This window comes from Elephas maximus, chromosome 13, assembly GCF_024166365.1.
Source record: "Elephas maximus indicus isolate mEleMax1 chromosome 13, mEleMax1 primary haplotype, whole genome shotgun sequence".
NCBI lineage: Eukaryota > Metazoa > Chordata > Mammalia > Proboscidea > Elephantidae > Elephas > Elephas maximus.
Genome location: NC_064831.1, coordinates 20,881,572 through 20,904,242, shown reverse-complemented (window position 1 = coordinate 20,904,242; position 22,671 = coordinate 20,881,572). Strand labels below are relative to the sequence as shown.

Genomic DNA, 22,671 nt, shown 5'->3' with positions numbered 1-22,671 from the left:
TTCCTAAGTTTAGAACCAGTCTTTTATTACTTGATATCACCTTGACTTCTTCCCATTTGAAAGTTCTATACCTACTCTGTTTATTCCATTTTTTATTGTTTTGACATTGCCATCATTTACGGATTGGTGTCTCTGCTTCCCTGTTTTAAGTCTTTTAGCTTTGTTTTATTATTGAGAGTTCTTTACCTAGGTTGATACCTGGCTGATGCTGTCCTGTGTCCTAGATTCAGGTTGTTGTCTGATTTTGTTGGTTCTCTAACTGAAGGACTCCCTTTAATAGTTCTTGTAACTTTGGTTTACTTTTTATGAATTCTTTAATTTCTCTTTATCTGGAAATGTCCTAATTTCACTATCGTATTTGAGAAAGAGTTTTGCAGGATGTATTATTCTTGGTCAGCAGTTTTTTTCTTTCAAGGTTTTATGTATGTCATCCCATTGCCTTCTTGCCTGCATAGTTTTTGCCAAGTAATCAGAGCTTAGTCTTATTGTTTCCCCTCTGTATGTGACTTTTCATTTTTTTCAAGCTGCACTCTGGACTGTCTTTGTCTTTCCTTTTGGCAAGTGTGATTATGGTATGTCTTGGTGACTTTCTTTTGGGTGTATTATGTGTGGAGTTCATTGAGCTTCGTGGATTGTCCACTTTTTGTCTTTCTTGACATTTGGGAAGTTTTCTGCCAGCAAATCTTCAACAATCTTCTCTGTGTTTCCCATTTTCTTCCTCTGTTCTTGAACTCCAGTCATGTGCACATTTTTGTTGCTGATTGTGTTCTGCATAATCCTTAAGTTTTCTTCATTTTTGTCTCTGATTTTTCTTCAAAGTTGTGTCCATGTATTTGTCCATAGTCTCACTGATTCTGTCTTCCGTTGTTTAAAATGTGCTCCTAAAGCCTTTTGTTGATTTGTCCGTTTCTGAAATTTTGTTATCTTTTTTTTTTTTTTTGGATTTCTAGTTGCCTTTTTGGTGTGATTTCTAACTTTTTATTTATATTGATGTTTTGTTCTTATGTTATTTTCCTGAACTCTCCTATTGTTTTGTCTATATTTTACTTGATTTTGGGCTGTGTTTTCATTCATTTTTTTCTGTTTTCTATGATTTTGCCTTTTTTTCCCCCTTGGTTTTGTCTGTTATTCTTGATCTCAATTCTAATCTCTTGGATAGCCCTAAAAATTAGTCTTTTGAATTCCATATCAGATAGTTCTACAGCCTTTTTTTTCTACCAGAAGATTATTTGATTCTTTATTTTGTTCACTTGTTGGAGCCATATTGTTCAGCCTTTTTTATGTTTTGAAATTGTCTGCTGTCCAAGACGTATTAAGGCATTATTTTCGTCATTTATTGATTGTTCCTTTGTTTTGTCCTGCTTTTTTTTTTGTTTTGTTTTGATAAGTCTCGTGTGGGCAGGCCAGGTGTGCTTTGCTGCTTGCTCACCTGTGGGCATGATAGCTCTCACCACTGCGAGCAGCAGGGTGAGCCCACTTCACTGTATACTGTTTTGGCGAGGTGGCTGAGGGTGGACTGGGTGCTGCTCTCTGGCTCCCACGGTTGGTCCAGTGGTGTAGGAATGTTCACAGCCCCATGCCAGGTAGGCAGAGGTGTTAGATGGGGAGAGGCATGGGCTTAATTCCTGCCATTCAGCATCTGGTCACATGGCAGGAGGGCAGGGGCTATTCAGGCCTGGTGCAATGCCAAGGACACTCTAGCTGTGGTGACATGGCAGGGGCCAGCATATGAGGGCGGAGCAGACCTGGAGACCAGTGGGAAGGGTGGGAGGTGGTGTACAGGGCTAGGTGGGAGGGAGAAAGGAAAGAAAAAGAAAAAAAGTAAATGGCAGTACATTGGGGGCCAACAAATTGGGGGCGGGGAGGACCTGGGAGAGTATTGGGCCAGTGAGTCAGTGACACTATCCGCAACAGTGCAGTGGTGGCTAGCAGGAAGGGGAAGTAGGTGGCATACAGGGGTAGCTGGGAGGGAGAAAGAAAAGGAAGAAAGATGAAAAAAATGACAGCACAGTGGGGGCTGATGAATGGGAGCAGGGTGGACCTGGGGGCCAGTAGTAAGGGAGGGGAGGCTATACCAGGCAGGTGAGAGGGAGAAAGAAAAGGGAAAAAAATGGTGGCGTGGCAGGAGGTGGTGGGTGAAGTTATCTTCCCGTCTCCCCATCCGAGGCCATTGCTGGCTGTGCTCCAAGATGGTGGCAGTGGACTGGCAGGGGACCTCCACTCCGTACCTCCTCTCATAGTCTGTTCTGTCAGTTTCTTCTTCCATTCAGTGCTTGATCTAGTTCTTTATTCCTTCATTTGATGCTTAGGGTTCCAGGATTGATGTTCGTGTCTGTTTTACAGGTCTCTGCTCAATTTTTTTTAAAGCCCTTTTTCCTTGACTGCTTTGGTGTTTACCCAAGGGTACTTTTACTGTTGTTAACCATGACAGCCTAATCATCGAGAATTTTGTATTTTAAGTATATTCACCAATAGCCATCCTTTGACCTTTAGGACTCCTCTAGATAAGATAACCTCAAGTCTGATTTTAGTTGGTTGTTAGAGTCGATGTATAGTATGTAGCACATGCTTACTCAATAAATACTGTTCAGTGATTAAAGCTATAGCTTTAAGAGCGATTAAGTTGCCCTGCCTACCTTGCTATTTGAGAAATGGAAATACAACTCTACACCTTATTGTAGTTTTCTGCATTTTAAAAGGACTGTACCATCTTTCAAAAGAAAACGAATGTTAATGTCCTGGGAAGTAGGGAAGGGACAAGCCTTTTCACTTATATGAACATTTTACCCCATTTATGGAGCACCTCCTGGGCATATGACAAAATAATGATTAAGTGATGCTTTGGTGACACTCCTGTTTGAGCCCCTGTACAGTGTTAAATTCCTGGAGCTCCTGCCATCAATTTCTGAACCGTTAGTCTAGTCCTAAACAAACCAGCAGACATCTTGAGTGTTGCTTGGAGGTGCTGTGAAGTTGGCTTATGGTGTTATGTCTCTTTCAGCACCCAGTGCTTGATGAGCCGATAGCTGAAGCTGTGTGCATCGTCGCAGACACAGATAAGTGGAGTGTGCAGGTAGCCACCAGTCAGAGGAAGGTGGCGGACGGTGTGAAACTGGGACAGGATGTCTTGGTGTCAAGTCAGGTGTCCAGTTTGCTTCAGGCAGTGTTGCAGCTTTACAAGCTTCACTTCCCTGCTGATTTTGTAAGTATTTTTTCTCATATCACCAAAGAGGTGTAGTTTAAAAAAACGCTTCTGACAGCATTTTGATTAAGAAATCACAAATCCAAATGTTTTTAGCATAACTGAAGGTTAACCTAAGTAAAAATAGAAAATATAAAACCAGCAGACAGGATCAATTTCAGTAACACTCGCCCTTCCGTGAAATAAATGACATATAGCAACACTGAAATCTTTTTGAACTAGGTGTCCAGCTGTCAGTAAGGTGTGGGGGGAGAGACCAGGCCTAAGAGGAAGTGAAAAATCTCACGTTCGAGAAGGCCAGTTTCTGAAGGGACTCCAGTTCCTTTTGCCCCAGGGCCTTCCTCATAGAGTTGTTGAGGATGAAACGGAAAGTTTGTATAAACACTTCTGAACTTTTGGAGGACCATATCCTTGTAAGGTGGTATCATTTGTTCCTTTTCAAATGGCATTTTTAAATCACTTTCATAATGTTATATTAAATACAGGCAGCAAACCAAGCCTATAAACTGGAAAATTAGCAGCAGCCGTCCCCCAGTTACTGGAATTAATGTACAAACTAAGGCCTTCTCAGTATGTGTGCATGTGTACAAAGAGATTGAAAGAGAAAATGCTCTGTAGTTAGAGAGGGACAGAGAAAGGTTTCAAAAGTATAAGACAGGGCGGGGCCAAGATGGCGGACTAGGTGGACGCTACCGCGGATCCCTCTTGCAACAAAGACTCGGAAAAACAAGGGAATCGATCACATACATAACAATCTACGAACTCTGAACAACAAGCACAGACTTAGAGATGGAAAACGAACAAATACAGGCAGACAGCGACCGTTTTCAGAACTAGGAGCCAGCGTACCAGGCAGGTGACCTTTGGAGCCCGATCTGGGGCAGAGCCCAGGGGGGCAGACGCCACAGAAGGGGGGCCCAGCCCTTCCCCCCCGAACCCATCCCGGGAGGAAGTCTAGCTGGTTGGTGCGGGCGGCGTAGCAGCGCAGCCGGAGGGAGAAGCACCCGGGAGGCAGTGACTGATCTGGGAGTGGGGAGAACAGCGTCCTAGCTGGGGAGCTGTCCCGCCGGGAGTTCGGCGGGAAGCGGGCGGGGCACAAGCGGGGGGGGGTCAGCTATATTTCCCTAAAGCGACCCCGGGGCGGGGCCCACACGTTCGTGCGAGGGGACGCACACCCAGTCCGCGCATGTGGCGCGGCGCACCAGAGGGAGAGGTCCCCTGGAGGAAGTGACTGGTATCAGAGCGGGGAAAGCAGCGTCCCAGCCGGAGTGCCGTCCCGCTGGGATTTGGGCGCGCGCGGGGGCGGGGCGTGAGCGCGGGGTCCAATTTTATTACCCTGAATTGACCCGGGGGCGGGCCCACCTGGTCGTGCGGGTGACGCCCACCCAGTTCCCGCGAGAGGTGTGGCGCACCAGAAGGAGAAGTCCCCGGGAGGAAGTGACTGGTCCTGGAGCAAGGAAATCAGCGCCCCAAACAGGGAGCCGTCCCGCTGGGATTTGGGCGCGCGCGTGGGCGGGGCGTGAGCGCGGGGTCCAATTATATTCCCCTGAATTGACCCAGGGGGCGGGCCCACCTGGTCGTGCGGGTGACGCCCACCCAATTCGCGCGTGCGGTGCGGTGCTCCGGAAGGGGAAGTCCCCGGGAAGAAGTGACTGGTCCCGGAGCGGGGAAAGCAGCGTCCCAGCTGGGAAGTCGTCCCGCTGGGATTTGGGCATGCGCGCGGGCGGGGCGTGACCACGGGGTCCAATTATATTCGCCTGAATAGACCCTGGGGGCGGGCCCACCTGTTCGTGCGGGAAACGCCCACCCAGTTCGCGTGAGCAGTGCTGCACACCGGAGGGAGAAGTCCCCGGGAGGAAGTGACTGGTCTCGGAGCAGGGAAAGCAGCATCCCAGCCGGGGACCCGTCCCGCCCGGATTTTGGCGGACGGGGGCGGAGTGTGAACGTGGTGTTCAGCTCTATATTCTGTGGTGCTACACTCCTAGCTCTCTGATCCCTCCCCCACCCTCCCCAGGCAGCTCCATTAACATCTGAATACCCGGAGCCAGAGGGAGAATTCAGATAGGGATCTGACTGCATTTTTTTTAGCTGATTACCTGGAAAATCTAGTTTCCCAGTGATGGCTCAGAGACAGCAGTCCATATCAAACCACATAAAGAAACAGACCATGACAGCTTCTCTAACCCCCCAAACAAAAGAATCAAAATCTTTCCCAAATGAAGATACAATCCTGGAATTATCAGATACAGAATATAAAAAACTAATTTATAGAATGCTTAAAGATATCACAAATGAAATTAGGATAAATGCAGAAAAACCCAAGGAACACACTGATAAAACTGTTGAAGAACTCAAAAAGATTATTCAAGAACATAGTAGAAAAATTAATAAGTTGCAAGAATCCATAGAGAGACAGCATGTAGAAATCCAAAAGATTAACAATAAAATTACAGAATTTGACAACGCAATAGAAAGTCAGAGGAGCAGACTCGAGCAATTAGAATGTAGACTGGGACATCTGGAGGACCAGAGAAACAACACCAACATAGCTGAAAAAAAATCAGATAAAAGAATTAAAAAAAATGAAGAAACCCTAAGAATCACGTGGGACTCTATCAAGAAGGATAACTTGCGAGTGATTGGAGTGCCAGAACAGGGAGGGGGGACAGAAAACACAGAGAAAATAGTTGAAGAACTCCTGACACAAAACTTCCCTGACATCATGAAAGACGAAAGGATATCTATCCAAGATGCTCATCGAACCCCATTTAAGATTGATCCAAAAAGAAAAACACCAAGACATATTATCATCAAACTTGCCAAAACCAAAGACAAACAGAAAATTTTAAAAGCAGCCAGGGAGAAAAGAAAGGTTTCCTTCAAGGGAGAATCAATAAGAATAAGTTCAGACTACTCAGCAGAAACCATGCTGGGAAGAAGGGAATGGGACGACGTATACAGAGCACTAAACGAGAAAAACTGCCAACCAAGGATCATATATCCAGCAAAACTCTCTCTGAAATATGAAGGCGAAATTAAGAAATTTACAGATAAACACAAGTTTAGAGAATTGGCAAAACCTAAACCAAGGCTGCAAGAAATGCTAAAGGAGATTGTTTGGTCGGATGACCAATAATATCAGGTACCAGCACAATACAAGGTCACAAAACAGAAGGTCCTGATATCAACGCAACTCAAATAGGGAAAGCACAAAAACAAACAAATTAAGACTAATTCTAAAAAATAAATAAATAAACAAAATAATACACATAACAGGAAATCATGGAAATCAATAGATAAACAATCACAATAATCAAAAAGAGGGACTAAATATAGGAGGCATTGAACTGCCAGATGGAGAGTGATACAAGGCGATATAGAACGATACAAGTTAGGTTTTTACTTAGAAAAATAGGGGTAAATAATAAGGTAACCACAAAAAGGAATATCAATTCCATAACTCAAGAAAAAAGCCAAGAAAAACATAACGACTCAACAAACACAAAGTTAAACATTATGAAAATGAGGATCTCACAAGCTACTAGGAAAAACGTCTCAGCAAAAAAAAGCATGTGGAACAATCAAATGGCCAACAACACACATGAAAAGGCATCAAAATGACAGTACTAAACACTTATTTATCTATAATTACACTGAATGTAAATGGACTAAATGCACCAATAAAGAGACAGAGAGTCACGGACTGGATAAAGAAACACGATCCATCTATATGCTGCCTACAAGAGACACACCTTAGACTTAGAGACACAAACTAAAACTCAAAGGATGGAAAAAAATATATCAAGCAAACAATAAGCAAAAAAGAAGAGGAGTAGCAATATTAATTTCTGACAAAATAGACTTCAGACTTAAATCCACCACAAAGGATAAAGAAGGACACTATATAATGATAAAAGGGACAATTGATCAGGAAGACATAACCATATTAAATATTTACGCACCTAATGACAGGGCTGCAAGATACATAAATCAAATTTTAACAGAATTGAAAAGTGAGATAGACACCTCCACATTTATAGTAGGAGACTTCAACACACCACTTTCGGAGGACAGGACATCCAGTAAGAAGCTCAATAGAGACACGGAAGACCTACTTACAACAATCAACCAACTTGACCTCATTGACTTATACAGAACTCTCCACCCAACTGCTGCAAAATATACTTTTTTTTCTAGTGCACATGGAACATTCTCTAGAATAGACCACATATTAGGTCATAAAACAAATCTTTGCAGAATCCAAAACATCAAAATAGTGCACAGCATCTTCTCAGACCACAAGGCAATGAAGCTAGAAATCAATAACAGAAAAACTAGGGAAAAGAAATCAAATACTTGGAAACTGAACAATACCCTCCTGAAAAAAGACTGGGTTATAGAAGACATCAAGGAGGGAATAAGGAAATTCTTAGAAAGCAACGAGAATGAAAATACTTCCTATCAAAACCTCTGGGACACAGCAAAAGCAGTGCTCAGAGGCCAATTTATACCGATAAATGCACACATAAAAAAAGAAGAAAGAGCCAAAATCAGAGAACTGTCCCGACAACTTGAACAAATAGAAAGTGAGCAACAAAAGAACCCATCAGGCACCAGAAGAAAACAAATAATAAAAATTAGAGCTGAACTAAATGAATTAGAGAACAGAAAAACAATTGAAAGAATTAACAAAGCCAAAAGCTGGTTCTTTGAAAAAATTAACAAAATTGATAAACCATTGGCTAGACTGACTAAAGAAATACAGGAAAGGAAACAAATAACCCGAATAAGAAACAAGAAGGACCACATCACAACAGAACCAAATGAAATTAAAAGAATCATTTCAGATTACTACGTAAAATTGTACTCTAACAAATTTGAAAACCTAGAAGAAATGGATAAATTCTTGGAACAATACTACCTACCTAAACTAACACATTCAGAAGTAGAACAACTAAATAGACCCATAACAAAAAAAGAGATTGAAACGGTAATCAAAAAACTTCCAACAAAAAAAAGTCCTGGCCCAGACGGCTTCACTGCAGAGTTCTACCAAACCTTCAGAGAAGACTTAACACCATTACTACTGAAGGTATTTGAAAGCATAGAAAAAGACGGAATACTACCTAACTCATTCTATGAAGCTACCATCTCCCTCATACCGAAACCAGGTAAAGACATTACAAAAAAAGAAAATTATAGACCTATATCCCTCATGAACATAGATGCAAAAATCCTCAACAAAATTCTAGCCAATGGAATCCAACAACACATCAAAAAAATAATTCACCCTGATCAAGTGGGATTTATACCAGGTATGCAAGGCTGGTTTAATATCAGAAAAACCATTAATGTAATCCATCACATAAATAAAACAAAAGATAAAAACCACATGATCTTATCAATAGATGCAGAAAAGGCATTTGACAAAGTTCAACACCCATTTATGATAAAAACTCTTACGAAAATAGGAATTGAAGGAAAATTCCTCAACATAATAAAGGGCATCTATGCAAAGCCAACAGCCAATATCACTCTAAATGGAGAGAACCTGAAAGCATTTCCCTTGAGAACGGGAACCAGACAAGGATGCCCTTTATCACCGCTCTTATTCAACATCGTGCTTGAAGTCCTAGCCAGGGCAATTAGGCTAGACAAAGAAATAAAGGGTATCCAGATTGGTAAGGAGGAAGTAAAGCTATCACTATTTGCAGATGACATGATCGTATACATGGAAAACCCTAAGGAATCCTCCAGAAAACTACTGAAGCTAATAGAAGACTTTGGAAGAGTCTCAGGTTATAAAATAAACATACAAAAATCACTTGGATTCCTCTACATCAACAAAAAGAACACCGAAGAGGAAATAACCAAATCAACACCATTCACAGTAGCCCCCAAGAAGATAAAATACTTAGGAATAAATCTTACCAAGGATGTAAAAGACCTATACAAAGAAAACTATAAAACTCTGCTACAAGAAATTCAAAAGGACATACTTAAGTGGAAAAACATACCCTGCTCATGGATAGGAAGACTTAACATAGTAAAAATGTCTATTCTACCAAAAGCCATTTATACATATAACGCACTTCCAATCGAATACCAATGTCATACTTTAAGGGGATAGAGAAACAAATCACTAAGTTCATATGGAAGGGAAGGAACCCCCGGATAAGCAAAACATTACTGAAAAAGAAGAAGAAAGTGGGAGGCCTCACCCTACCTGATTTCAGAACCTATTATATAGCTACAGTAGTCAAAACAGCCTGGTACTGGTACAACAACAGGCACATAGACCAATGGAACAGAATTGAGAACCCAGATATAAATCCATCCACGTATGAGCAGCTGATATTTGACAAAGGACCAGTGTCAGTCAATTGGGGAAATAATAGTCTTTTTAACAAATGGTGCTGGCATTCCTGGATATCCATTTGCAAAAGAATGAAACAGGACCCATACCTCACACCATGCACAAAAACTAACTCCAAGTGGATCAAAGACCTAAACATAAAGACTAAAACGATAAAGATCATGGAAGAAAAAATAGGATCAACCCTAGGAGCCCTAATACAGGGCATAAACAGAATACAAAACATTACCAAAAATGATGAAGAGAAACCAGATAACTGGAAGCTCCTAAAAATCAAACACTTATGCTCATCTAAAGACTTCAACAAAAGAGTAAAAAGACCACCTACGGACTAGGAAAGAATATTCAGCTATGACATCTCAGACCAGCGCCTGATCTCTAAAATCTACATGATTCTGTCAAAACTCAACCACAGAAAGACAAACAACCCAATCAAGAAGTGGGCAAAGGATATGAACACACATTTCACTAAAGAAGATATTCAGGCAGCCAACAGATACATGAGAAAATGCTCCCGATCATTAGCCATTAGAGAAATGCAAATTAAAACTACGATGAGTTTCCATCTCACACCAACTAGACTGGCATTAATCCAAAAAAACACAAAATAATAAATGTTGGAGAGGCTGCGGAGAGATTGGAACTCTTATACACTGCTGGTGAGATTGTAAAATGGTACAACCACTTTGGAAATCCATCTGGCGTTATCTTAAACAGTTAGAAATAGAACTACCATACAACCCAGAAATCCCACTCCTCGGAATATGCCCTAAAGATACAAGAGCCTTCACACAAACAGATATATGCACACCCATGTTTATTGCAGCTCTGTTTACAATAGCAAAAAGCTGGAAGCAACCAAGATGTCCGTCAACGGATGAATGGGTAAATAAATTGTGGTATATTCACACAATGGAATACTACGCATCGATAAAGAACAGTGACGAATCTCTGGAACATTTCATAACATGGAGGAATCTGGAAGGCATTATGCTGAGGGAAATGAGTCAGTTGCAAAAGGACAAATATTGTATAAGACCTCTATTATAAGATCTTGAGAAATAGAAAAAACGGAGAAGAACACATACTTATGTGGTTACAAAGAGGGGAAGGAGGGAGGGAGGGAGGGAGAGGGCTTTTTATTGATCAGTCTGTAGATAGGAACTGCTTTGGGTGAAGGGAAAGACAACACTCAATACAAGGAAGGTCAGCCCAGTTGGACTGGATTAAAAGCAAAGAGGTTTCCGGGATAAAATGAAAGCTTCAAAGGTTAGCGGAGCAGGGGCTGGGGTCTGGGGAACTTGGTTTGAGGGGACTTCTAAGTCAATGGGCAAAATAATTCTATTATGAAAACACTCTGCATCCCACTTTGAATTGTGGCGCCTGGGATCCTAAATGCCAAAAAGCGGCCATCTAAGATACATCAATTGGTCTCAACCCACCTGGAGCAAAGGCAAAGGAAGAACACCAAGGTCACACGACAACTAAGAACCCAAGAGACAGAAAGGGCCACATGAACCAGAGACCTACATTATCCTGAGACCAGAAGAACTAGTTGGTGCCTGGCCACAATCGATGTCTGCCCTGTCAGGGAGCACAACAGACAGTTCCTGAGGGAACAGGAGACCAATGGGATACAGACCCCAAATTCTCATGAAAAGACCATGCCTAATGGTATGATTGCGACTAGAGGAATCCCAGAGACAATGCTCCCCAGAACTTCTGATGGCACAGGACAGGAACCATCCCCGAAGACAAATCATCAGGCATGAAAAGGACTGGTTAGTGGAGGGGAGAGAGATGCTGATGAAGAGTGAGCTAATTAAATCAGGTGGACACTGGAGAATGTGTTGGCAACTCTTGACTGGAGGGGGGATGGGAAGATAGAGAGAGAGGGAAGATGGCAAAATTGGCACGAAACGAGAGACTGTAAGGGCTGACTCAATGGGGGAGAGCAAGTGGGAGAAGGGAGTAAGATGTATGTAAACCTACATGTGACAGACTGATTGGAATGGTAAATGTTCACTTGAACCTTAATAAAAATTTAAAAAAAAAAAAAGTATAAGACAAGCTTGAGTGGGTGTAGCTTGGAAAAGCTTTAGATGAGCTGACCTCAGGGATGAATGCTTAGATGAAGGAAACTACTTTCTCTCCTTTTTCCTTCCTCCTGCAGTGTTGCTCTCTCTGCCGTACAACCGCAGACCAAAGCACCTGGTATCTCCCTTCTGGCTTCCACAAATGATCCAGAGCTATTTAACAACAGAGTAGGAAACTGCGTATTAATCACCTACACTGCTGATATAGTGGTAATTTTCCAGGGTACTTATACCCAAATCTGCAGTCACAGCACATTCCTCAGAAATGCCCAGAACTTGTCTGAACTCAAGGGAGGAGCTTTGGAATACTCTGTGGCTCATTAGTGGTGGTGTGGCGTAAAGGAAGGACCTGAGCATAACTAGGTTGAAGTCTACACTTTGCCACTCCTCAGCCTTGTGATGGTGACAAGCCTGAGTGTCTCGGAACCTCAGGGTTCTTACTTGTGAAAGGAAGGTAGTGCCTACTAAACAAGCACGTTGTGAGTGTTTCTGAATATGAGGAACAAGATGCTGCTTTTTAAATTGTCAAAACACTATTCCCGTGTAAAGAACCAAGAAAACCAAGCCCCACTGTCAGTTCTGACTCATAGCGACCCCCTAAGGTTTCCAAGGCTACAAATCTTTACTGAAGCAGACTGCCACATCTCTCTTCCACAGAGCCACTGGTCGGTTTGAACTGCTGACCTTTTGGTTAGCAGCCAAGCACTTTAACAACTGCGCCCCTAGGGCTCCTTATTCCTATATAAAAGATACTTTAAAAGCCATTGTATCTTAAGATGTGGCCAGTGCCTGGGCTTTAGGGTGGAATAGCCTGGAGTCAAATCCAAGTTCTGATCCTCACTGTGTGACCGCTCAGTTTTTCAAAGCCTAAAATCCTGTTTGTAAAGGTGTTGAAATAATAGAACGTATTTCATAGGACTATGAAAATTAGATGATCCACATAAAGCACTTGGATTTGTGTTAGACATTTTAAGCACTTAGGAAACAGCTGGTATTAGTATGGCTTCATAATAGTTTCATGAAACAGTCCTAATGGTATGCAAAGACTGACAACACCTTTTCACTGAAGTCTTTGTTTGTGCTTTACACTGAAGCACACTTCTGTAGGATGGCTATCATGGTAACTCGAGAGGCGTTGACGGGTTATTCCCACCTTGTTTTTGTTCTACATATGTAGGCAGTTTCTCTTCTAGAAGCAGGTTGAATTATCCTTTTTTACAGGCTGAAGTCTCCTTTTCTGTAAAGTAAGGAGAGTGTATTAAGCTTCATAGTATTTTACTGTTACATATATACCAAACTTTTTATTTTATTCTATAAATACACAGCTGGTATTACATTTGACATTTCAGTTGTCCAAGCAGTCAATTATAATACCTAATTCTTTTTACTTCATTTGGACAGAAGTATGTTCAGCCATTTAATAGTATGAATGACTTATTTACCCAGACAAAACCAAGAGCAAAGAAAATTTTATCTGCAGTTTAAAATTCTTAAAAATCACATACATGAATGAAACACGTAAGATTTAATGGCTTCTAGGGCCTTCAGACAAAAGGAGAAAGCTAATTTTTTTTTTAATTGTGCTTTAAGTGAAAGTTTACAGCTCAAGTTAGTTTCTTATACAAAAATTGACACATGCATTGTTATGTGACTCTAGTTGCTCTCTCTATAATGTGACAGCACACTCCTCCTTTCCACCCCGGATTTCCCATGTGTATTCAACCAGCTCTTGTCCTTTCTGCCTTCTCATCTCACCTCTGGACAGGAACTGCCCATTTAGTCTTATGTATTGACTTGAACTAAGAAGCACACTCTTCATGAGTATCATTTTATGTCTCATATAAGCACACTCTTCATGAGTATCATTTTATGTCTTATAGTCCAGTCTAATCTTTGTCTGAAGAGTTGGCTTCAGGAATGGTTTTAGTTCTGGGTTAACGGAGAGTCTGGGGGCCATGTCTTCCGGAGTTTCTCCAGTCTTAGCATGGTCTTTTTACCAGAATTTGAGTTCTGCGGCTCACTTTCTCCTGCTCTGTCAGGGACTCTATGTTGTGTTCCCTGTCAGGGTGATCATTAGTTGTAGGTGGGCACCATCTAGTTCTTCTGATCTCAGGCTGATGTAGCCTCTGGTTTTTGTGGCCCTTTCTGCCTTTTGGGCTAATATTTTCCTTGTGTCTTTGGTGGTCGTCATTCTCCTTTGCTCCAGGTAGGTTGGAAGCATTCGATGTATCTTAAATGGCCGCTTGCTAGCATTTGAGACCCCAGATGCTGGAAAGTAGCTAATTTTGATGAGAAAATCAAACTGTAAAAACCACTTTAAAATTTCAGAAGTTAAAAACTGAAGAAATCCATCTTGGGAATAAAATGCCAGAAAGTGTGCATCAGGATGGGGAGGGGCAAACTTGGGTTTATTCGGTAATCAAAGAAGGCTTTTTAAAAAATTGTCCAAATTCTTTGATTTCAAGTTTAGTATACATTTATCTAGACCAGTGTTCTCTGTATTGCCACACTGCAACACAGAGTTTTCTTGGGGACTGTGGAAATGAACTATTTTAAAACACAAAGGATTCAATGCAAGGTGAGTGGGTTTTTAATGTTGTGTGACACTCTTATGAAAAACTTTATTTCATGGCATAAAGAGCTGCGACTTCACATGAGAGCCTTTCACCACTTTGTTTACTTGGGGGAATATTTTCATGAAAATTGATGAAATCTTCCTTGCTTGATTACCACTCTTCGTCATTTACCAGTTGTGTTCCATCCAGCCGACATGGTGGTTTAAGATTTTAAGCCGTTGAGAAACTGAAGAGATCTCATCTCTAGTGGATACTTTTTCTCTGTCACTGATCAGCCCAGATGGTCAAAATCAACATTTTCAAATGCATCTGTTAATCTCTTTACCTTGAAAATAACAGGCGCAATGGTCTAGAAGAAAACTGTGTATGATGGAATTATCCTTGCCAAAAGCCATCAAGTGTGTTATGAAGCTGCTCTGGCATCTCTGCCTGCCAAACCCAAAAGCGTTTGCCTCTGGTGAAAGACACAGGTGACTGCTGTTCTCTGGAAAAGGAAATTGGACATAATGCCAAGGGTAGAGATGTCCTAAAAATAATCGTCTTTATTGTTCTTGAAGACCTAGTTAAAATGCACCCTTGAAAGCAAAAAAAAAAAAAAAGTTCAAATAACCTTGTTCCAGGCATTCCACCTTTGGGAGTGCCTGGCAACAAAAGCATCTGAGAGATAGGAAAAATGCAATACAGGGATGTTCTCTACACAACTGTTTCTCGCAACAAAAATGCAGATTGTGCTGTGGTTGAGTGGATAATGATATTTCACATTCTCAAACATTATTTAGCCGTAAAAATGATACCAGTAAAGAATTTTTAATAAAAATTGTTATGAAGTTTTTTAAAAAGCAGGAAATAGTTGTTGTTACAGAGTAATGGAAAGGTGAATATTTTCATAGTAAGTAGAAAACATGAACTTTACCATTTTACAAAAACTTATTTTTATACTTGTTTGAGATGACTTCTAATTTTTTAAGTGTGTTTGAAAGGGATGAGATTACAGCTGTTACTTAGAAGTGAATTAAGAGAATTGTAGCTCTTAAAGTATGGTCAGAGATGTGACTTCTAGCCCTCATTGTCAATGTTCTTGGCTTCACAGTGTGTCATGCATCTTGAAGACAGACTGCAGGAGATGTACTTTAAAAGTAAAATGCTGTCTGAATATCTTCGGGGACACACACGAGTCCATGTGAAAGAATTGGGTGTTGTACTGGGGTGAGTTCTGAGAAGTGCTGCCATCCTCCTGTCAGTGGGGCTGTCTCCGGGCACTGTGCTGCCATCCTCCTGTGAGTGGGGCTGTCTCCGGGCACTGTGCTGCCATCCTCCTGTGAGTGGGGCTGTCTCCGGGCATTGTGCTGCCATCCTCCTGTGAGTGGGGCTGTCTCCGGGCACTGTCCCTCTGACCTGGGGAGCTGCTGCCACCCTTAGCCTACAAGGCTTAACAGCCCGTTGAAGAGTTTGGATGTCTGATCCATTTGTGCCTGTGGTTCCCTTGTTCCTGTTACTGCTGTGTCACAGAACTGCACACACGGTAGACTGCATGTTCAACTTCTCCCCAGTTTATTTTCATGCTAAAAACCAGTTGCCGTGAAGTTGACTCCAACTCACGGCAGCCCCATGTATATCAGAGCAGAACTGTGCTCTGTAGGGTTTGCAAGGACTGATTTTCCAGAAGTAGATTGCCAGGCCTTTCTTACAAGGCACCGCTGGGTAGACTTAGACCTCCAAACTTTTGATCAGTAGCCAGGCACTTAACTGTTTGCACCACTTAGAGACTCCCATTTTCAGCAATTTTGTGAGCTGCCATGGTCACGGGCTGTTAGGCCTGAGCAGCGCGGTGTTGTCAGTCCTCTATCCAGACCGTGAGGGCTGCCCCCTCCTGCACGGTCAGGGCCCACGTCTCCGTGGGATGGCTGCGCTTCCCTCCTTTCCAGCATGAGCCTCCCTGAGGGGGCAGCTTGCTCTCAGTTACTGAGAACGCATATCGCCTTCCAGAGGCTGCTGGCCGTAACTTCTTAGGAGAAATTCTGACTTCTGTTTTACCCTCTGCTTAATTTTTCAACAGAGAAGAAAAAGACCTTGCGTATGGGGAGTTGTCCTCTTATCTGTGATGACGATCCCCCTAATTTGGGGCAAGAAAGTATTATATATGTAATGTCTTCCTTGAAGTTCTGTATTAGACTGTTGATCAAACAAGAGCCCAGGCCTCCAGTCTCCTCGTATGTTTTCATACCGAAGATATGGCTTGCTGTATTGTTTGACTCCTCGTACTTCCTGTCTTACATTTTTTTATATATTTCAGTTTAAAAATATTTTCCCCTTCTGAGGTATTTGCCTCTGCAGTTAACTTGTAACATATCTTTTTGCCATGTTTTTGGTTAGCTTTGTTTATATCTCTTTACCAGTCTCATACTTTACCTAGCCCTGCCTAACAAGGTGTCCCGATGTGTGTATCATATGTTTATATGGCATCCACCCAGTCTCTGGCCCTGACAAGTGTCCATCATCCACACAATTAGAGGGATCATCCTTGCAACCATCCCTAAATCCTCTTAGTCCATTATGAGTAGAAACCCCCCCCACCCACTTTGTCTTCAGTCCCTCCCCCACAGTCAGGTGCTGGAGGTCTGCTCATCTGCTCTGAAATTAAAACTGGAAGTAGCATTACTGAAAAAAGAAAACGCAGCAAGTAATGCCAGCTACTTTTTTTTTTTTAGTTTTTACTTTTAAGATTTGGAATTCAAGGGAATGAATTAGGACCTCTTCCACAGACTGAGGCTGTCCTAACCTTTTCTGACATTTGTCAATGTTTGGCCAGTGACTGCACTGGATCAGCCTCTGCATGAAGAAAGGCTGCCAGAACCATGCCTGTTTGCAGCGCGATGTCTCTTCATTCAGTGTCTGCTGGGCCAGAACGCTGTGGCTCAGGGGCCTGGGGAGGATCCCAGTTGTGTACCATGTTGAGCAGATCCCCAGGGTTTTTGAAGAAATCACTTCCATCATCATTTTTCGAGGACTAATTTGAGCCTAAGTACAAAATCAGCATGCGTTCAGGAGTGTTGACTGGAGGAATGATGAGTAGGGGAGAAAACATTGAAGTATGACCTAAGGAGGGTATACAGGGGATACAGAAGTTACAGACTTAAAGCAGGTGACCCGGACTATGGGAAGACCATGCAGACGTCCATGTGCATGTACAAGTTCACATGTATGCACATGCCAGCATGTGTGCACATGCCTGTGTGTGTGTGGTCCGCATGTATGCACATGTCCACATGAACGTGCTTTTCCACGTGTGTGTCCATATGTATGCACCTGTCCACATGTATGCTCACATCCATATGTATGCACCTGTCCACAGGTATGCTCGTGTCCACATGTACACTTACGTCCATACGTATGCTCATGTCCACATGTACGCACCTGTCCTCATGTATGCTCACATCCATACGTATGCTCACGTCCACATGTATGCTCACGTCCATATGTATGCTCACGTCCACATGTATGCACTTGTCCATGTGTATGCTCACATCCATACGTATGCTCACGTCCACATGTATGCACATGTCTACTTGTATGCACAACACACCTGCCTCCATTTCCTTTTGCCTGTTTGCCTAGCATCCACTAAGAGATTTTATTTAAGAAATAAGTTTATCATTTTTACAGCTATTATACTTTTTCACTGGTTTGAAGCAATTATCTAGCAACCTTGTTACCTAGAAATAATGCTTCCCTATTTTTTATAAGGTCATGCTATTTTAAAATATTTTTTTCTTTTTTCAATATTCAGGATTGAATCTAATGACTTGCCCCTGTTGACTGCTATTGCCAGTACTCATTCTCCTTATGTGGCTCAAATACTCTTATAAAGCTCAGGACCATTCTTCCTTGGAAGAAAAAAAATCAAGTTCTCAACTGAAGGAGAAAGAAAGAAGCTCTTTGTGACGTTAGTAGCATAAGAAGAGCAAGCAAGAACCGTCATTCCACCGTTTGTTTTTTGTTTTTTTGCTTTTCAGTGATGCTTTGTTGGAAGACTTTAGGTTTACTTGACTTAATGGCATTTGTGTTTTTTATGAACACCTTAGGCCTCTTGTTACCCATGAGTCAACGGAGAGAGTGACCTTTTCTGGTAGGAGGAAAAATAAGCACTACAGTGAACATGAAAGCTGTTGGTCCTGCTGCCTTGTGCTGTTGGGACAGAATAAGGACAAGTGATAATGGCTTGTTCACATTTTTGGTAACTTTGGAGCAGCAAGATAAACTATGTACACATCATTCCAGTATGAAAATGTTTCAGAGTTGAGGCATGAGCTCTTCAAGCTGGAGAAAGCATATTTTGCTATCTCAAGAAGACCACCGGAACGGTAACTTGAGAAACCCACAGTGTGCCATCTCTTGCTCTGGTGGCTGTAGGTGCTGTGTGATACAAAACTTGAAAGAGGTTTGCCTGCTGGAAAGAGAGTGCTTTAAGGACCCACTGTTTTCATTTCTTCTTGGAGTTTACGTTGTTGCAGATGCAGCCACAGGTAGGGTAGGGATGGATTGGTGGGGCAGGGTCTTTACCATAAACCCAAGCTACATAGCATCTTAATCCCACCATGATGGAGTCTGTAGCAGCAGATGGTGCAGTCTGACAGCAGGTGTTTTATCCTTGTACTTTAGAGCTTTCAGCAGCCTTTTTAAGAGGCCATTTACCAAAGTTATTTCTGTAAGAGTGTTTCTGTTGGTTAATTCTCCCAGCCGAAGCCACTTTCTTCCTATGATAGTTAATGCAAATGACTATTTATACTTTAAAAGGCACAGCTGTCCTAGTGGGAAATGAAACTACAAGGGTTCAGGATGACTAATGAAAGTAATTAAGTTTGAACATTTAGAAATGATCCACTTATGATCTCACTTTTTACATTATCTTTGTGCCTTGTAATTCCTACATTAAAAAAAAAAAAACCTTTCTAGAAGTTAACTTACCCGTTGTATAAAACCTGCCAAAATGAAAATTTATTCATTAGTATAGTTCACTTTAAAAACAAAATAATTTTCCGTTAATATAAAAGAAATTTTACTTAGTTTACTGCCTGTGAAACAGACTATGTGCTGACATGCAGAGTATAATAAAAGACATTAAAAAAAATTAAGCATTAAAAGAGAGGCGTTAATCTAGTCAGGGGAAAACACTGTTAACACTGAGTGCATTTAACTATAATCAGGCTCTGGTTTGCTTTCACTGTTTCTTGCTGAATTAATTCCAGACCTTTCCATCTCTCCTTCGTACCTAAGAACATGAAGTAAGTTCCCTCTCAGGAGGCAGAGTGACTGCGGAATTTCTCTGTGGTAAAACCCTGACCCTAAACACAAGTTATGTCCGTTTGTTTTGTTCTTTGACATATACATGGTAGATACTTGTTTGAAAGCGTGTATCAGCAGTACCAGAGGGGAAACTGGAGGAATTCTAGGAAAGATGGGTCAGGACTGCTGCCTTCCCCTCTGTCTCTCTGATGTAAAGTGTAAATGGGTGCACTGAGGCTCTTAGGATCTTTAATTTTCATGTTTGTGTCTGTCTTTCGTAAAATTGAAGTTTTCCGTTCTTTTAATATTTTTGTATTTCCATTAGCCTAACATTTGAGTTTGGTGTTTTAAATTCTCTAATTCCATGTCACCATTGTTTGCAGAAAGAGAATGAACCTCACCTGTGGCTCGGCCCACTCCTTGTTGATCTGTCAGTGCGTGTGAATACCTTGGAACTGCTGATGGTACACCTTTCGCACCTGTACCAGTTTAAAGCATTCCCTCGTTTCGGGTTCCCTTTGCTTGTTTACACGTTTTGGGCACTTTTCCTCATTCACCACCTTTCAGGGTTTCATAGACAATAACTCAATGTAAAGTCAGTTCAGTTATAATGTGAACCTAGTGGCGTGTTGAAGTTTACCCCATATAGGGGGAAGTTGAGCTTTAAGTGACTGATTCTAAACTCTACACATGAAAGATTTAGCCCAGTCCCCCCGAAGCCTGAGCAATATTAATTTGCTTCTTAATTTCATGTTCCACAACTCTCTCTTGGAGAAACGTCTGCTGGAAAACTACAGGTGGGTCATATGTGGGTCAGTGCTTAATCCTTGAATCTGTTGCCTGCAAAAACAGACCGAGAATGTTGCTGCTCTTTTATAATCCTCTTTAAATAACATTCAGATTTTGTCTTAAATCAGCTTCTTTCCAAAAGTGAAAAAAAAAAAAGAAAAACTCATGGAACTGTGTTGAGATACACCCACTCGCACACCACATACCACCCGGTAGCTTCATGCTGTCTTAGCTGAAGAGGCAAGAAAGGGCCCCACCCTCTCCCATGCCCACCACGAGAAAAAAATAAAAATTAAAAAAAAAAAAAATAAGAAAACTACCTCAGTTGACAGGATTCCACCTTTAGGGTTTCTTCAACCTTTGAGTCTTACCTGTTGAGTGTAACTTTTGTAGCGTCTTGCTTTTTAAAGCAAGCTAGTGAGGCATGACAGCAGAAGTGTGTCAGTGTTCTGTGATGGACCTCTTTCTAGCATGTTGCAGTTTTATTTTTAATAAATTGACGAGTGATATGAATGTAAAGGTAATTGTGTATGTTTAAACATGACAATGAAAATTTAAAATGTAGCTTCCATACTTGTGCATAATTCCAAAGTATTTTATTTTTATCAGTGTTAAATAGCTGTTTGTATAGGCTTCAATCCATTTTTCTGAAGTGTGCTGTTTTTTAATGTAAGTAACTATAATCTTTCACATCCCATGGAACTGCCGTTTACACATCACAACTTTTTAAACTGACCGTATTTTTCAAAAGTAACTTTTTGGAGGGAAATCCCCACTTGCTAAATAATACTAAATTGTTATTTGGGCTCTTCTAATTAGGTCCTGAGATTTTATAAAATTTAGTCTGTAGCTTTTTAGGTTGATTCAGTTCGAGTTGATTGTACATAAAAATAAAGACTAAAGCGACCCCAAAATTCCTTAAATGTCTGGAGTTTTTCACTAATACGTACTTTTGAGAGTATTTTTTCATGCATAATTTCACCATTAAATTGAAAAAGTTTAGCTCTTCTTGGTAAATGTGAACCATTTTTTTCGTTGTTGTGCTTTCGGGGAGGAGGTATTTTAATATAATTTTTGCCTAAATCAAGTAGCCCCCCCAAATGTTAGTTTTAAAATGTCAGAATTTGGTGAACCATGTATCTTGGAAGCGAGTTGCAATATGCTTAAATTTAAGTTGCACTTAAAAACAAGAAAATTCTGGGGTTTGTTCTTATTGAAGCTCCACTAAGACAAATTGATAGGACTTTATATTTTAGATCAGTCGATAGACACCAATGTCAATGTGTGGAAAATTTTTCTTAAAACTTGTTCATGTGTTATTTTGATCCATTTCTCTCTGGCATTTGGTGCAATAAACCTTTTGAATTTATCTTGAACATTTTCCTTGTACTGCATATGATTTGTTGGTTACGTTTAATCAAACTTAGAGGTCACATTTCCAAAAATTCATGTGAAACAAGTTGATTATACATGTCTGGTTTTCAGCAGAGGTGTTTGGGAAAGTGGGCACATTGTCGGTTAGCATGATGGCAAGTGAGGGCTACTGGAACTTGGGGGGCTGGGCATGAGGTGTCCCACAGTGTGTGAGTCAGCCCTGCAGCAGAGTTGTCCTACGTCCTGCGTGACCTTTAAATATCCTGCTGGACACTCATGTGGTGAAAATAATTAGCTGAGAACTTAATTATGCTTTACATAAAAACATTGTGTGGTTTTCATGTATGCTGGAATTCCTTTAAATTGAGGAAAGATTTTACTTTACAAAGTTCAAAATTTTAGCAAGAATTGGCCACTTGGTCTTACCAAGAATTAATTTTGAGAAATTACATTACCAACAGCTACAGTACTCATGGTATTTGAGGGACCAATATAGTACGTGTCCCATTCGTGGAGATTCTGTATGTAAATACAAGCATCTGCCTACTTCATTACATTTTCTAATCTGCTTGTGCCCTGGCATTTACATATTGAAATATATACTTATAAATTACTTTTCTATAGTATGTCTAAGGCATTATATTGGTTTGTTATAAATTATATATGCAAGTATATTATCTATGAATTTTATTTTAGGATTTTAAAGAGGGCATTACAAAGTATTTGCTATGAAAAGGGATGAGATTTCTTGATATATACGATTTCAGGAAGAAATGCTGTTACGTATAACTTTTGCAGCAACACAATGCCATACGGAATTATGTTATCTTACAGGCTGTTGTTAGGTGCCATCAAGTTGGTTCCAACTCATAGCGACCCTGTATACAACAGAACAAAACACTGCCCAGTCCTGCACCATCTTCACAATTGTTATGTTTGAGCCCATTGTTGCAGCCACTGTGTCAGTTTTACTCT

At 41.2% G+C, this 22,671-nt stretch overlaps 1 protein-coding gene across 9 annotated transcripts in view; it reads left to right on the top strand.

Moving 5' to 3' along the window:
• The window catches only part of FNIP2 (folliculin interacting protein 2), a 191,351-nt gene that overhangs the window by 144,319 nt on the left and 24,361 nt on the right, over window positions 1–22,671 (top strand). For 7 of the 9 annotated variants that reach the window (XM_049905417.1, XM_049905413.1, XM_049905419.1 and 4 more), the window contains 3 exons: window positions 3,002–3,202; window positions 15,341–15,456; window positions 18,038–21,698. In XM_049905417.1, coding sequence (XP_049761374.1) covers window positions 3,002–3,202; window positions 15,341–15,456; window positions 18,038–18,116 — 396 coding nt within the window. In that variant the 3' untranslated portion in view covers window positions 18,117–21,698. Of the gene's footprint in view, window positions 1–3,001; window positions 3,203–15,340; window positions 17,984–18,037; window positions 21,699–22,671 lie in introns of those variants that run through there. The other 2 variants (XR_007519836.1, XM_049905414.1) reach the window with 2 other exon arrangements.